We start from the raw sequence: 15,959 nt of genomic DNA, 5'->3' as shown, positions 1-15,959 counted from the left end.
AGTATATTAATTTCAGAACAAACATCATTCGACTGGATCAAACTAATATTAATAATTTTTACAATTTTTTTTTTTTAATTATTTCAACCTACGCACAGCGCAAAATGCCCATCCTTAATCATCCATTCTTTACAGATTTTTATTTATTTATTTTTTCTCTGAAAATTCAATAAAATAATCACCACGTTGTAACAAGCTTTATATCTCCGTTTAATTAAATGCGACTAGCTTAATTTTGACACTTCACGGATCACTTTTATTTATTTAAAATAAAATTAAAATTAATATAAATAAACGTCCGTCTTGCGCTCATTATCCGTTATTGGATTAAATTATAATATTTTTTTTTTTTTTTGTTTTTTTTCAACTTTTTCGTATGGCACAATATTGAATTATACACACACGATTAAAGAGTCAACTTATTTAACATAAAAATAAAATTAGGTAATTAATAATAATTAAAAAAAAAAAAAACATTTAATAATATTAATCGTCTCATCACGAGCCATGTCTGTAATTTCTATTTTTTCTATTACCACTTCTTCTTCTTTTTCTTTTAGTATCACGTGTAAATGCAACATTTCCTGGATCATCAGCAAGTTGTGGGTATCTGTGTACACTATGTATATCAACACCCTCATAACCATCAACAGTACCTCTTGCTAATAATTCATCTTTTTCTTCTTTTGACCAATCACCACGTCCTTGAAAACCAGTTGATACTAATTGTTTTTCAATTTCCCATGCACGTTCAACAGCTCTTTTATGTGCATGTTTTAATATTCTGTGTCTTTCTTGTTCTGGATCAGCACCATATTTAATAACAACAGCAGCATCTGGATTATGTAAACGTAATTCTTTCCATGTACCAGCACCATGTTCAGTTGTTTCATGTGTTGATACATTAAACATACTACCAAGTCTTCTAAGTTCTTCCATATCATCACGCATTTTTAATGCATTATCTTTTACAAAATAAAATACATCTTGATCATGTACACTAAAATGTAATGGTAGAAAATATGAATTATTAAATACAGATGTTACAACATCTTGTACAACTGAATTTGAACCATCAACAACACTAACAAGTGCTCTACCACCAACTCTTGATACAAGTATACCTTCACCAAATACAGCACGACGATGTGCAACTCTTGGTAATAAATTACGTGTTTTTGGCTCAAGTTTTAATAATTGTTTTGGTACAAAATCAAGATCAGAAAATCTTTCATGTACACGATTAACAATACATTGTAATCCTGACATAACACCAAATTCTGGTGTTAATTGGGGTGATGTTATCATTGCACTTGGTTGATAAACCATTGCTTGTGTATACTCTGAACCAAGCATCAATGGTATATCAAAACCATAAAGTTTTAACCAACTTGTTAAATCTGTCATGTATTTAACATCTAAATTTAAATTAACTGGATCATTATTACGGAATCTATATATAAATATATCAGTTGGTGTTGTTAATTCATTAGCCATTTGTTCCCATGCTGGTGTCATCCATTGTCCAACTGTTGGATCGTATAATCTTTTATTTAAATATATTAATTTTGTATTTGGATCAAATAAACCACCATGAAAATCAATTGGTAAATAAAAATCTGGATTTGTGTCTTTTATTATTTTACCAAATGGTGTACGACGCATTTCTTTAACAAGATTTCCATTTGTATCAAATAATGCTAGCGGTGAACCATTTTGATCAGTTGCAACATAAAATCTTTGTTCAGATGTTTCAACAGTCATTAAATAATTACGTGAATCATAAAGGAAGGTAAATGTTTTACCAGCTTTTGGAAAATGTACATGTGTTATTAAATCAGGTGTTTTTGGATTTGCATAGAAAAATTGTGTTATATTTTCTCTGTCATCATTCCAAGATACCAGACGACCACGATCATCATAGAAATACCATATTTGGAATTTTTTATGTTCTGATGCATGAATCAATTGTCCACGAGAATTATATCTGTAAAAAGAAATACAAAAAATAATTAATAAAAATCATTCAACAACAATTATTATTGGAATATATTTTAGTAAAAAAAAAAAAATAATAATTTACCTGTATTTATGTTCTCCACGAATAACAACAAATCCACGACTGTCATATGAATTAAATTCAACATCTCCATACTGTACAACTCTATCACCACTGTCATAACCAAGTGTAATTTTTTCATTGTGTTCAGTAACACCAATGACATTACCATTTTCATCATAAGCATATTGCCAATTATTATCAGTATCAGCAACTTCCAAGACATGTCCATCAGCATTGTATGTTATTTTATCAATTCTTGACCATTCTTTTTTATCCATTAAATCTTTTCCAATTGTTAATTTTCTCATTTTAATACGATTTCTATTATCATATTCAAGTTCCATTCTAAATACATCAATAGCACGTATATTTGTTAATACAGATTTAATACGTCCATGTTGATCATATTCAGTTACAGTGAAAAATTGTTTATTACTATCTTGTAGTACTGAACGATTAAATGAATTCCTATAAATTCGTAAATCACCAACACCCTCAAGTACACCAAGATTTTGATTATATTTTAATCTTAATTGTGGCAATTGTTTACCATTAATATCAACTTCAATACCAGATATTCTTGCATTACCATCATATTGATATCTATAATGTGCATTATCCATTCCACTTTTACTTCCAAATTTAATTTTTTCATCTTTAACAATACCAGCATGATATTTATATTCAATTCTCATTTCAAAATTTGGCTCATTAATATCAATACTTCTAACGAGACTTGTTGTTTCTTGATAAGTATAATGTATTGATGATAAACCAGCTAATGTTGTTTCTAATTTACCAGCATGATCATAAACATATGCAACTTTACCACTTTGATGTGGATATACTTTAGCAAGTATTTGTCCATCATCATTGTATAATATTTCATATGGATGTCTATTCATTGGTGAATAATATTGATATTTATAAAAACCAAGTGATGTTTGTAATGAAAATGCATGTATATGTCCACGTGGTGTTGTCAATGATTGCAATGCACCAGCATCATCATATTGAAGTAAATAATCACTTCCTCTTGGTGTTGTTACTTTTAATGGTAAACTACTAAATAAATCTTTAAATGCATAAATCATTGATGTACCATCACTGTAATTAATTTGTGCAAGTCTACCAGCATGATCAAAACCATATGTCTCACTTAAATCACCCCAGCTCCATTTAGTTAATCTACTGTATCTGTCATATTCCAGCTCAACACTAGCATATATACCATTTCTTGGACCCCATTTAAGTGGTCTTGCGTTGACATCATATGTTATATTTATTAATTCAATTCTATTGTCCATAAATGCTGCAACTGTATTTGATTCTCTGTCATATTCAAGTGATAATAATGAATCACCATTAACTTTTAATTTTTTACCAACAATAGCAACTGCTTTATTGTTACCACCACCACCACGATTTTTTAATAATTCTTTATCTTTTTTAGTAAAATATCTCCATTCAAATCTATTAGCAAGATCACCAGCAATTTCAGTTCTTTGTTTTGCTGGTACTGGATAACTTTCAGCAAGTAATGGCTCAATTTCACTTAATATTGAATATGGTAGTGTATCTGTTGTAACAGTATGTGCCCATGGTGTTACTTTACCAATTGAACCATCTGGTAATACAATTGTACGTTGTTCAGCTTCACCAGTTTTAGTTAATACTGATGAGCCTTTAATTAACATTGATACTGGTTTTCTATTATTTTGTCCAACTTTAACTGTTGCCCCTTTTAAACTAAGATCAAATGTTAAATCAATAACTTTACCAGTTGGTGTAACAGCACTTATTAATCTACCAAATTCATCATAATTATAAACATAACTTCTACCAGTACTATCTAGTTTTGTTTTTAATAATCCAGTTGGTCCATGATAATCAAATGTAACATTATAATTATCTGGTGTACTTAATTCATGTAACATTTTCATTCTTGACATTTTTAAACGACATTTTTGTCCTTTAGCATTTTCAATTGAATTAACCATTGATGTATAATCACGCATGAAAAATATTTTATTACCAGATGCATCAGTAACAGTACTTAATTTACCATTACTTGTATTAACATTATATGTAAATACATAACCAGTTTCACCAGTTAATATATTTTTAGTTGATATATGTTGTCCAAAACGATTAAATAAATATAATTCTTGTGTATCTGGTGAATATATTTCATATTCACGTGCATTATTTGCATCTGGTATTTTAGCCATAACAGAACGTATTCTATAATTTGCTTGATCACCAATATGTACAATACCATCTGGTGATACAGCAACAGCTGATATTGTATTAAATTTAGCTGTTGTTGCTAAATAATGATCAGCCTCAAAACAATCACATCCACGTTCAAGACAATTACATTTTGATTCAGCACCAGCATACAATGATATTTTACCATCAGTACCAATTATTCTAATACGATTAATTCTTTGTGAATCAGATTCAGCAATAAATAAATTACCAGATGAATCAAATGCAATACTTTGTGGCATAACAAGTGTTGCATGTGTTGCTAATTCATTATCAAATGATGTTGATGTTGATGCACAATGTAATGGTCTACCAGCAACAACTTTAACACGTCCATCTGGTGCCAATTGTAATACCATATGATCATCAATAATATGTAATGAATTATCAAGGGGATTTATGGCTAGCTCTGTTGGCCAGCGCAAATGAACCTCCTCAACATTTAATGTACCCTCACATGGTATTGGTTTCCAGTGTGATTTATGCATATGATTGCCAATTATTGTTGTTATAATACCATCACGATCAACCATTCTGATATTTGTACCATCAGCAAAATAAACAATATTATCAGCTGACACAGCAACTCCCTTTGGATATGCTAATTTTGCATCACGTGCTAATGCACCATCACCACAATGTGCTTCATCACCAGGTAAACAACGTTCACCTGAGCCAACAACAGCCTCCCAATTATGATCTGGATCACTATAATCATTTATATCTCTAACACGTATTATTTGATGTGATTCTGGATCAGATATATATAATATACCATCAAGTGGACTCAATGCAATATGATAACGATATGATACTCTTGTTGCATTTAATCTAACAACTGTTTTAACTGTACCATCAACAAGTATTTTACGTACAAGATTAAAATCACCAACAAATATTGAGCCATCTGGTGATGTTGCCAATGCAACTGGTGCTAATAAACGTTGTTTTGATGCTTGTCCATCACAATCATAACATTCAAGTGCTCTTTGACTACCAGTACCCATTGTTGTTAATATAACACGTGGTTTATGTTTTAAATATATATTTGAACCATCACCTTTTTGTAATATACCCTCATGAAAATTATAACGATGATGTATATCAAGATTCCAACCACCAACTTCTGATATTTCCATATCACGACCACTTAATTTTGTTGTTTGTACATCCCATATTATATCTTTACAATCATTATATTCATAGCCAACTTTAACCATTGCTGTTGTTACACCATAAACACGTTGACGATAAACATTAAGACGATTCCATGCATATGTAAATTTAATAACTGGATCAGCTTCAAATGTTTTTTCAAATAATATACCCTCAATTGTAATACGTAAATGAATTAAATTTAATGACGATGGTATTTTTGATGGTGTTAATTGAAGTTGAATTGTTGATAAATAACCAGCCGCACGTGAACTATGATAAACAAGATTCAATCCAGTTTCTGGTATTTGTAGACTTTCTTGGACGACTTGTGATTCAGCAAGTATTGCTGATTTATCTGGACAGGCACCTTGAAAACCATGTTTCCATGTTGCAAGAACAACTGGCTTCATCATATCATAATCATGAGCTGCACATGCATGAGGAATGTGAAATGGTGGTTTTTCATCAACTGTACTCATAACTATTCTGTCGATAATTACAACCTGTTGTAAAACAAACAAACAAAAGAACATTAGAATATGTTTTTTTTTTTTTTTTTTTTTTATCTTTGAATTATTAATTTAATATAAAAACTTGCCTCATTCCATGGAACAAAAACAATATGTGTTTGTGGTTTAAATGGTGATCTTCCAAATTGTAAAGTAACTGCACCACCACCATTAACAAGTAAATCAAACCATCCATCATCTCTTGTCAATGTAAAACCTTCAAGTGGTGTACTTGTGCTGACTCTTACACCCATCAACCCGGTACCAAGTGATGTTACAACACGTCCACGTACAACTGCTGATCGACTATTAAAATTTAAAAAAAAAAAAAAAAAAAACATTTCATTATTATTAAAACATTCAATGAATAATTTATTTATTTCTAAAATCATTTGTCAAACTCTGACACAAATAAACTACTATATATCTCACTGTGCCAAAAAAAGAAAAAAAAAATGCGATAACTACTAAAATAAGCTCTAAAAATCGCATTTTTTTATAATTCAAAATTTATAATTATATCATATAATATATTTTTTTTTCTTTTGCAAAATAAGAAAGTGTCAAAGACGATACACGAATTGCACTTTATTTTTTTTTTTTTTTGATTAAATTTGCATTTATTTATTTATATAAACAATTAACACAAAGTATTTTAAGCTCAACATAAAAATTCACGAAACACAACGTAGGAATAATAAATAAACTGAACCATGCAACGAACAAGTAGTGTGTACAACGACACAAAGACAAATGTGTGACATATAAAATGAATGGATAGACATAGTTAAAAATGAGAAATTTAGAAAAAAAAAATTAATTATTACTATTAGTAATTAATTTCTTTTTCAAATTTATATTTCTCCATTTTAACAAACATACACACACATACTTCCTAATCATAATTAATTAATTAATTCACTATGGTACGAATTATCTCTTTTTTTTTTAATCATTATTGATTGGATGCAGAAACTCACATAAAAAAACTAAAAAAAAAGGTTTTCAAATCTCAAAAAAATCGCGATCTACGAGCTCGTTTGCACTCATTCTCAACCGTATGATTTACGGTTTTCTTACCTTGTATTGAAGTGATTCCAGAACACACTGACCGAGCAGCACGGATAAAACAGAGCTCAGTTAAAATTCATTTCTTAATCCTCATTAATATGTATATATATTTTTTATAATTTAAAAATTTATCAACTTTTTTTATCAATGACAAAAAAATATATATAATATTTTTATATAAATAGAAAAAAAGAAAAGAAAAAAAGAATCAAATAATTTTTCTATTTATTAGAATAAATACATAAAAAAAAACAAAAATTTCTTTTTCAATTTTTTTAAAACTGTTTTCCAGGTGGGTTTTTTTTTTTTTTTTTTTCTATTTACATTTTTCTAAGTATTTATATTTTTAAGGTATATTTATGTTAACAGCACATGGTTTCATATATTCACGCAAGCATCATATCACTCAAACGGACAATAGATGTAAAAGAAAAAAAAAATAATAAATAGAGGAATGTAGAGTGTGGAATATGAGAATGGACAAATAATATAAAAGATATATAGGTAAATAAATAATCAAGGAAAATAGGTCATATAAGGGAATTTAGATATAGGTGCGGGAAAACACTCTCGCACCAGACATATATACAAACATAATTAATGTACAAAACTGTTGGGATGTGAATTAAACACGGGTCACAACAACGCATAATATACATAGATGTATATATATCAGCATATAATTTTCATAACTTAACACTGTATCGTCTTCAATAATTAATACAAGTAAAAAATAAATTTAAAAAAAAAATGGATTTAATTTAAACAGTAATGATGATGACGATTAACGAGATTGTGGCAGACGAATACTAAGACAAGTGTTATTGATATTGAGGTATAAATATCAAGACAATAAACATTTTATAAAACACACTGTTTTTTTCTTATTTGTTTTTTGTTTTTTTTTTTTTGAATAATACTAATAGACTTCACTGTACGGCAATTAAATATTCAGGACAGACGATTAATAATTATAATAAATATTTAATATTCAACATGTTTTTATAAACTTTCATATGGTTTTTTAATATTAATTATTAATTTTGGTACTATGAATATTTAAACTCACCTTTCATTAAATGTTTCTTGTCTTGCATAATTTTGTAAACTTCCTTCGTCAATTAAAAATTTCATTCTTTCAAAAAATGATGCTGTTATTGCTGGTGGTTGTTTACGTAAAAGTATGTCAATGGGTTTTGGTGCTGATACACATAATTGGCTTTCTTCACATGCTTGATTACCACAGCAATCAGGATCAGCACAATCAATGAGACCATCTAAAAAAAAAAACAAATGAAATTGAACATTTTTAAAATAAAGTTGAATCGTTTTTTTCTTCTTTTTTTTTTTTGTGAATAATTTTAAGAAAATGAAGAAAATAAATAGACCAAGAGTTTTTTTTAGAAAAAAAAGAATAAAAGATTTCTATTCTTAAAATAAGTGAAAAGGTTTGTTAAAAAAAAAAATCTTTTTTTGTTGATTTATTACCTTTGTCATTGTCCATTCGGTCATTGCAATTTTGTTCAAGAAGAACACTGCAGTCTTTTCCATCCCATCCATCGTAACACCTGCATTCCCACTGAGCATCACTATTGACACGGCATTGACCATGACCTGAGCATGAACTTGGACAACCTTCCATGGTACAATGACGTCCATTCCATCCAGTTACACAAAGACAGGTGCCATTTTTACACTGTCCATGCTCATTACAACGTGGATCACATTGTTTTAAATTACATGATTCACCTGACCATCCTGGTAAACAATTACAGGCATTGTCAACACAGTGTCCATGTGGTCCACAATCAAGATCACACAATTCTGAAATACAAATTTAAAAAATTAATAATTAAATAAAATTTTTCAAACATCAATATATTATTCTTAATAAATAGTTGAATTATTTTTTTTTATATTTATTGTTAATATTAAATTAATTAAAGCCAATGAAATAAAGCAATTGTTAATATAAAAGTTAATTTTCCCGAAAAAAATATATAATAATAAAATAAATAAAATAAAATCTGTAAAAAAAAAACGTGGTATAATTATTAATAATTAAAATTTAAATATAATATATAAAATAATAAATTTACCTTTTGAACAATCATCACCAGACCACATTGGTTCACAATGACATGTTTGTGTTTCAAGATCAAAATTACCATGTCCTGAACAATCAGGTAAACATTGTAATGCTTCTTTATCCATTTGACTACAATCAGCTCCTTTCCATCCTTTTTTACAAATACATGTACCCTCAGCACAAAAACCATGTGATGAACATGTTGGATGTGGACAATCTGGTTCTTCACAAAATTTACCTTTATATCCTCTAACACAATTACATTTACCATTTGTACAATGACCATGTCCATTACAATCAGGTACTTCACATTCATCATGACGTAATGAACATTCTTTTCCTTTCCATCCTGGATTACATTGACATTCACCATTAATATATTCACCACGTTGACTACATAATACTGGACATACACTTTCACTACAATCATCACCACCAAAACCAGGATTACATTGACAATGACCAAGTAAACATTCGCCTTTTCCACTACAACCATTTGGACAATTATGTGTCATATCTTCAGCAGTTATTGCTATGAATGATACTTCTTGTGGATCACCATCATCATTGTATAATGATAAAAACCAATGTCCAGGTTCCATATAATGAGTTACTTCTTTTTTAATTGATGGCTGTTAAAATAAAACAATTTTTTTTCATTATTATTTAATTGATTTTATAAATTATATTTATACTTATAGGTATTTTTTTTTTAAATAATAAAAGCAAAATAAAAATTACAAAAAACTTTGAGGAAATCTTTGGTTGATAATTAATAAATTAAATAATAATTGCAAAATGAAAATAAAAAAGAAATCATAAATAACAACTTTCACATACAATAGAACTAACATGTGATGCTCGTGTTGTTCTGGCTTTGAAACCACTCAGTACTTCAAGTAAGTCATATTGTGTATGAGTTGGTAGAGCATTTCTTCTGGCATAAACACCAATACTAGCACCACGTGGTATATTATAATCGAATCTAACATATGCTGCTTCTGATTGATAAAATTGCATATTCCAATAGCTATATGCTGGTATTTCTTGACTAAGTCGTTGTCCCAATGCAACTTGTGCAAATGTTGTACCATCAGGAGGAAATGATCTTGCTGGAAATGTTCTTGCACCTTTAAAATTTAAATTAAACATTTTATTTATTACATATTTCTAGGATATCATTATGTAGAATAACAATAAAAAATATAAAAAGTTATTTTAAGCATTGAAAATGCAATTTGTTAATATTTAAAAATACCTATATACGTACAAACCTGTTTTAAAAATTTACCAATAATTAAATACAAACCACAAATAAAAAAAAAATAAAATAAAAATCCTAGTAACAATAAAAAAAGCAACACAAAAGCAAAGAAGAAAATAGAAAACCATGCAGCAGGTGTAGAATAAAATTTAAAAAAATAGAAAATAGAATTTTGGGAATAGTAAAAAAAAGGAAAAAAAAAAAAGATTCGTTCATCTCACCTTCAAGAATGAGAATAGTAGGTTCAGGGGGTAATGGAGTTGTGCCACACTGTGAATACTCAGATGTTGAAGAATTCATAATCAATGGGGTTTCTGAAGTTTCACCTTCTTGTCTATCAGTTGTTTGATTATTTTCAGTATAATTTTTATCTTTAAATAATATATTTTCATCAAAGAAATTATATGTTTTATTATTAATTTCATTAATATTATTTTCAGTATTTGTATCATAATCATAATCAAATAGTGGCAATTGATTTTCAGCATTTGAAAAATTTTCCCATTCATCAGTTGTGTTTTTTATACATGGACAAGAACACTCACATTCACCACCATTCCAAACTGGTGGAGGTTGTGCTGGTGGTTTTGGTGGTGGTGGTAACATTTCATTTTTTATTGAAACTACATTTTCAGAACCAATTTTAATATCTGGTATGATATTATTATTTTTATCATTTGATAACGATACTGATAATACGTAAATTGGCTTAACAATTGAATCTCCATTTGATATTGTTACATTGACAAATAATTTATTTGTATTATTAATTTTTTCAATAATACTATTTTCAGTTGTTGATGGTTTTTCAGTGCTTGTTGATAAATTTATATTATTTGAAAAACGACGTTTATATTCACGTAAAAATTCTTCATCACTTTTATTTTTCAATAATATTTCTAAATTATCAAAATGATTATTTATATTTTTATTAATATCATCATTGAATTTTAATTCATTTGATATTACATCATTGTTTTCATTGTCAATTTCATGATGACGGTATTTTAAATTTTTTTCTAATAATTTATCAGAATTTAATTTTATTATTTCAATATTATTATCATCGTCATCATTGTCATCATTATTGGCATATACATTTGGATAATCTTGTTGTGGTTCTTCGAAAATTAATGATGAATTTTTTTCTGAACTAATTGTTGTAAATTCATCCACAATATCTTGTGTTATTTTTAAAATTCCAGTATTATTATTTTCTTGATTAACATCATCATCATCATCATACTTACCTTTGTCATCTTCTGGTACTTTAATATCAATAAAATTAATTTCCGTAGTTAATTCATTATCATCCAATGTACTAGAAAAATTTTGTGTAAAACTTTCAGTTATAATATTATCAGTTGTTAAATTAGTATTATCAGTTGTTGTATTATTATCAATCCAAGTTGTTTCATCATTGACAAAAGTAGTTGTTGTTATTGTTTCATCAGTTGTTGTTGTTGTTGTTTCATCAGTTGTTGTTGTTGCTGTTTCATCAGTTAATGTTACAGTATTTTTATTGTCATCATCAGTATTTAATGTTAATGTTGTTGTTGATGACAATAAATATTTATTAGTTGAAAAATCAGTTAAAGAATGCGTAGATAAATTAAACCCATCACCATCAAAATAACTACTTTGGTCATTTAATATTTTTTTACTGACCTCTTTATTTGATATAACAGTTGTTGTATCTATATTTGTAGTTATACTATTATCATGCTCACCATAACTATCACCATCATCATGCATTATTACATTGGAATTTATATTATCCAATTTTAAATTACTACGAGTTAAGTGCAAATTATCATGCCCATCAAGTGCATCACTACGTTTACGACGATTGTAAATACCATTAGTTATATATGAATTTTTCATACCTCCAGATAATGGCTGTCGTGATCTTCCACCTGGTGTTGATGATGTTGATGTTAAAGATGTATTTTTTCCACTTTCTACTGATGTTTTTATGACATCAGTGCTGTCTCTCACTAATACTGTACCAACTTTTGTGCCTTGATACGACCAGTTGACTATAAAAATTATTTAAAAATATAAATTTAAATTTGATATTGTTTTTGATTTATTTTGCAAATTTTAAATTTAATAAAAACAATGAAATTTGATAATTGAAATATTATCTTACCAGCAACATAGGTGAGTGCTGCTGTAAGACACAGTGATACCATTATAACAACAATGGCAATGAGTTTCCAACTGCACCAATCAATTCCTTTGCGGAAATGACATCGAATACTTTGTCTCCTCATCGGTATCATCGATGGAGCGTGATGGCTATATGGCAATTGTACCCTTGAACAAAATATAAATCAATAATTAATTATTATTTTTTTACATTTACTAGAAATTATTATATAAAATTTTTTTTCTATTTTATCAATGAGAAAGTTACTTGTCAACAAGTATATATGAAATTTTTTTATTTTTTTATACATTTTTTGTTCTGGTAGAATGGAGCACGACTGGAATAACTAGGTCTTTCTTTAAAATAAAAAAAAATAACATGTATAATCTGACCAGACATACCAGATGGTAACACTTAAAAAAAAAATTTAACATATGTAGAAAACAGTTTACCAATTCGTCTGGCAATCGAATGAAAGATTGACAAAATTATTTTTTTTTTTTTCAAAATTATATACTATTTGTATTTTAATTTATTGGTTTATTTTTTAATTAATTATTGATGAAGATATTTATTTTTCAAGTAAACATCTGTTTGCAATGAAAAAAAATAAAAATTAAAGAAAAAAAAAATACTAGATGGATAATTTTTCTTGTACACACTGGTGATGCTAGAAAAGCCGACAAACTAAAGTGTTTACACTGGACTTGAAATGATTTCTGGAGGCAAGTTTAAACATAATATTTGAACAAGATAGACACATTCTTGTTGAATTTATAAAAAAGAAAAAAAAACACATATAAAAAATAAAATTAAAGCACCCGTTACGTTTGCTTTTGCTGAACACGGTCTTGAATGAATAAAAAAAAAAAGAAATAATAAAGAATCCAGACAAGTGTATTGTCCTTTACTACTATTACTTTTTTTTTTTATAGTAAATTATTTACAAAAATTAATATGTATATACAAGAGCGTCTGGTATTTTTTATTTTGATTTTTATTTTGTTATTATTATTTCGGGCAGTTCTTTCATCATTTTTTTTTATTTCTATACTATGCATTCTCTGTCTCGTGGGAGAACCACATTTTCAAGGGTACTCGAGCTGTTTCTAAGGGTTTTTTTTTTTTTTTTTATATTATTCAGTGTACCGGACTGTGGAAAATTGTTAGGAGTACCCGGGGCCTTGACTTTTCATGACGATTTTGTATCGCAAACATAGAGCTTCATTGTTCCTTTTAAAAATGAATGATTCAATGGATTTAAAAAAAAAATCCATTATGTTTATCTCACCCTCGGACTTTTCAAAAATGAAAAATATAAAAAAAATAAATAAATAAAATTGTAACTCTGGTTTTCTGGTCACAACGAACATGCTTTTTTTTTTTGTTATTCTATTTTTTTTTCGATTTAACAATTGTAGTTTCAAGTGTCTGTAATGATCGATTGGTATTTTTTCATTTATTCTTACCTGTCCATGTTATTTTGTAGTTCAACTTTTATTGGACTGTTACCCGTTGATTGATTCTTATTACTGTATTCATTCTTCGGTATCTCTGAAAAATAAAATATATAAAATGATTAAATATACATTATAGCAAGTAAAAATAAATAATTTAAAATCAAAAATATTAAAAATATTAATAACTAACAAAATCAATAAATTAGTGATTCTCATTGTATCAAGTATAAGTTTCAAATTTCATGGTTTATAACATTGTTATATAACCGCAAAAATAAAGTCTCAAGGGAAATGTGTAAAGAGAATGAAAGCATATACAGTGTATTGTAAAATAAAAGGGGGAAAAGTTTGAGTTTCATGTAGTATCGTTGTTACTTAAATATAATTACAAAAGAGGGCTTTAAAATTGCGTATACATTGATGATAATATAATGAAGGGGCAAAACAAAAAATAACCAGTTATGTTCAATATAGAGAAAATTTTCAATAGAATAAAAAGACACTTGTTTTTAGCATAATGCTATTTTTTTCTCAAGGCCAAATAAAAAAAACAACAAACAGAGATACAAATGTTATTATGTAAAAATAAATTTGAAAAGAAAAAAAAAAAAGGGTTTGCAAGGTCCTCATCAGCGTGGGAAGTCCTGTATTATTTTTCTTCACGTATCACTAATTGTGGGTGTTACTAAAACCCCTCAGAGGATAAAAGAGGGATTCTCTTCTTCAATGATTATGGCGTTTAAAATATATATCCGTGATCCCCGCGTTTAGTAACTCACAAAACTAGTTATCTTTTTTTTCATTTTTTTTTTTCAGCTAATATTCTTTGGTTTATTTATTTTGTATATGGTTTTTTTTTTTCTGCTCATTTCTTCTGCAGTTTTAGTTCATTTTATTTTACATTATAGGTTTTTTTATTTTTTTTTAGCTCCCTGGAGATGCGAACGAGGTGGACAGAAGAATCGTAGAATCGAATTAGAGAGGTCGCGCCCTGAGGACTTCACTGTAATTGGAAGTCATTAAGTGATTTATGGCTGTGATACCTGTGGGGAAAGAGTTTTTATATATATTTTTTTCCCTTTTTTAATTCGCGGATTTAATATGATTTTATTTTTTATTTTGAGATGCTTGACAAGTAGAAATACATTCTATATGTACTAATGCTCTTAAATATTTTACTTTTCAGGATCTCTTAGTATTATTGGCTGTGGTAAATTTAAAATAGAAAAGTAAATAAGAATAAGGGATCGAATTGTCAATGGTTTTTCTTATTTTTTTGTGTGTATAGATGTATGTAGTTCAAGAGGGACATTATGTGTCAGGTATGTGTCAAAGAAACGAGGGTCAATGAGTGAGTTCTGTTGTAAAGCCATCATAAATCACGTCACTAAAAGGTGGGTTTTATTATTATTTTTTTTTTTTCAATTTCTTTAAATACAAAAAGTATAATGGATGAATACTCGATATGCTGAATATATATTTTTTGAATGTACGTTAAACTTTTATGGCGCCACATCTTCAAAAAGAGAAAATAAAATTCTTCGAATATATTTATATTTATCAATGTAAATTAGTAATAAAAAAAATAAAATAATCAATGTGTTTAAGCTGCTTGATTCATTCACATAATTATCAATAAGTTATACTTGAGTATATGAGATTAAAAAAATTTTGTAACTAAAATACATTGATAAGAGGTTTTAACAAAAAATAAAAATTATAAAATCAATTTATTTCTCAGTAGCTGTGATGGAAGTAAAAAAATAAAATTTATTCAAATGATTGTAGAAAAAAAATAATTTTTCCCATGATACTTGAAAATTGTTGAGTGGTGTTTCAATGGTGATAAGATATATAGCCTCAACTAATAGCAGAATAAAATCAACAGATTTATTTTTAGAGAAAAAAATAATTTTAAAAAAA

The 15,959-nt window shown here is 27.7% G+C and overlaps 1 protein-coding gene across 10 annotated transcripts in view; it reads right to left on the bottom strand.

The window, feature by feature from the left end:
- Positions 1 to 319: 319 nt before the first annotated feature.
- LOC122855527 (teneurin-m) overlaps positions 320 to 15,959 on the bottom strand; it is a 306,365-nt gene continuing 290,725 nt past the window's right edge. For 4 of the 10 annotated variants that reach the window (XM_044156957.1, XM_044156958.1, XM_044156964.1 and 1 more), the window contains 11 exons: positions 14,046 to 14,130; positions 12,577 to 12,743; positions 12,311 to 12,463; positions 10,001 to 10,290; positions 9,171 to 9,792; positions 8,560 to 8,895; positions 8,141 to 8,348; positions 7,081 to 7,107; positions 6,090 to 6,306; positions 2,084 to 5,994; positions 320 to 1,987 (listed from right to left, as the gene is read on the bottom strand). In XM_044156957.1, coding sequence (XP_044012892.1) covers positions 499 to 1,987; positions 2,084 to 5,994; positions 6,090 to 6,306; positions 7,081 to 7,107; positions 8,141 to 8,348; positions 8,560 to 8,895; positions 9,171 to 9,792; positions 10,001 to 10,290; positions 12,311 to 12,463; positions 12,577 to 12,743; positions 14,046 to 14,130 — 7,505 coding nt within the window. In that variant the 3' untranslated portion in view covers positions 320 to 498. Of the gene's footprint in view, positions 1,988 to 2,083; positions 5,995 to 6,089; positions 6,307 to 7,080; positions 7,108 to 8,140; positions 8,349 to 8,559; positions 8,896 to 9,170; positions 9,793 to 10,000; positions 10,291 to 10,645; positions 11,151 to 12,310; positions 12,464 to 12,576; positions 12,744 to 14,045; positions 14,131 to 15,959 lie in introns of those variants that run through there. The other 6 variants (XM_044156959.1, XM_044156965.1, XM_044156963.1 and 3 more) reach the window with 4 other exon arrangements.

Source organism: Aphidius gifuensis, linkage group LG4 (genome assembly GCF_014905175.1).
Source record: "Aphidius gifuensis isolate YNYX2018 linkage group LG4, ASM1490517v1, whole genome shotgun sequence".
NCBI lineage: Eukaryota > Metazoa > Arthropoda > Insecta > Hymenoptera > Braconidae > Aphidius > Aphidius gifuensis.
The sequence above is the reverse complement of the archived record's forward strand: the minus strand, read 5'-3'. Positions and strand labels throughout refer to the sequence as shown.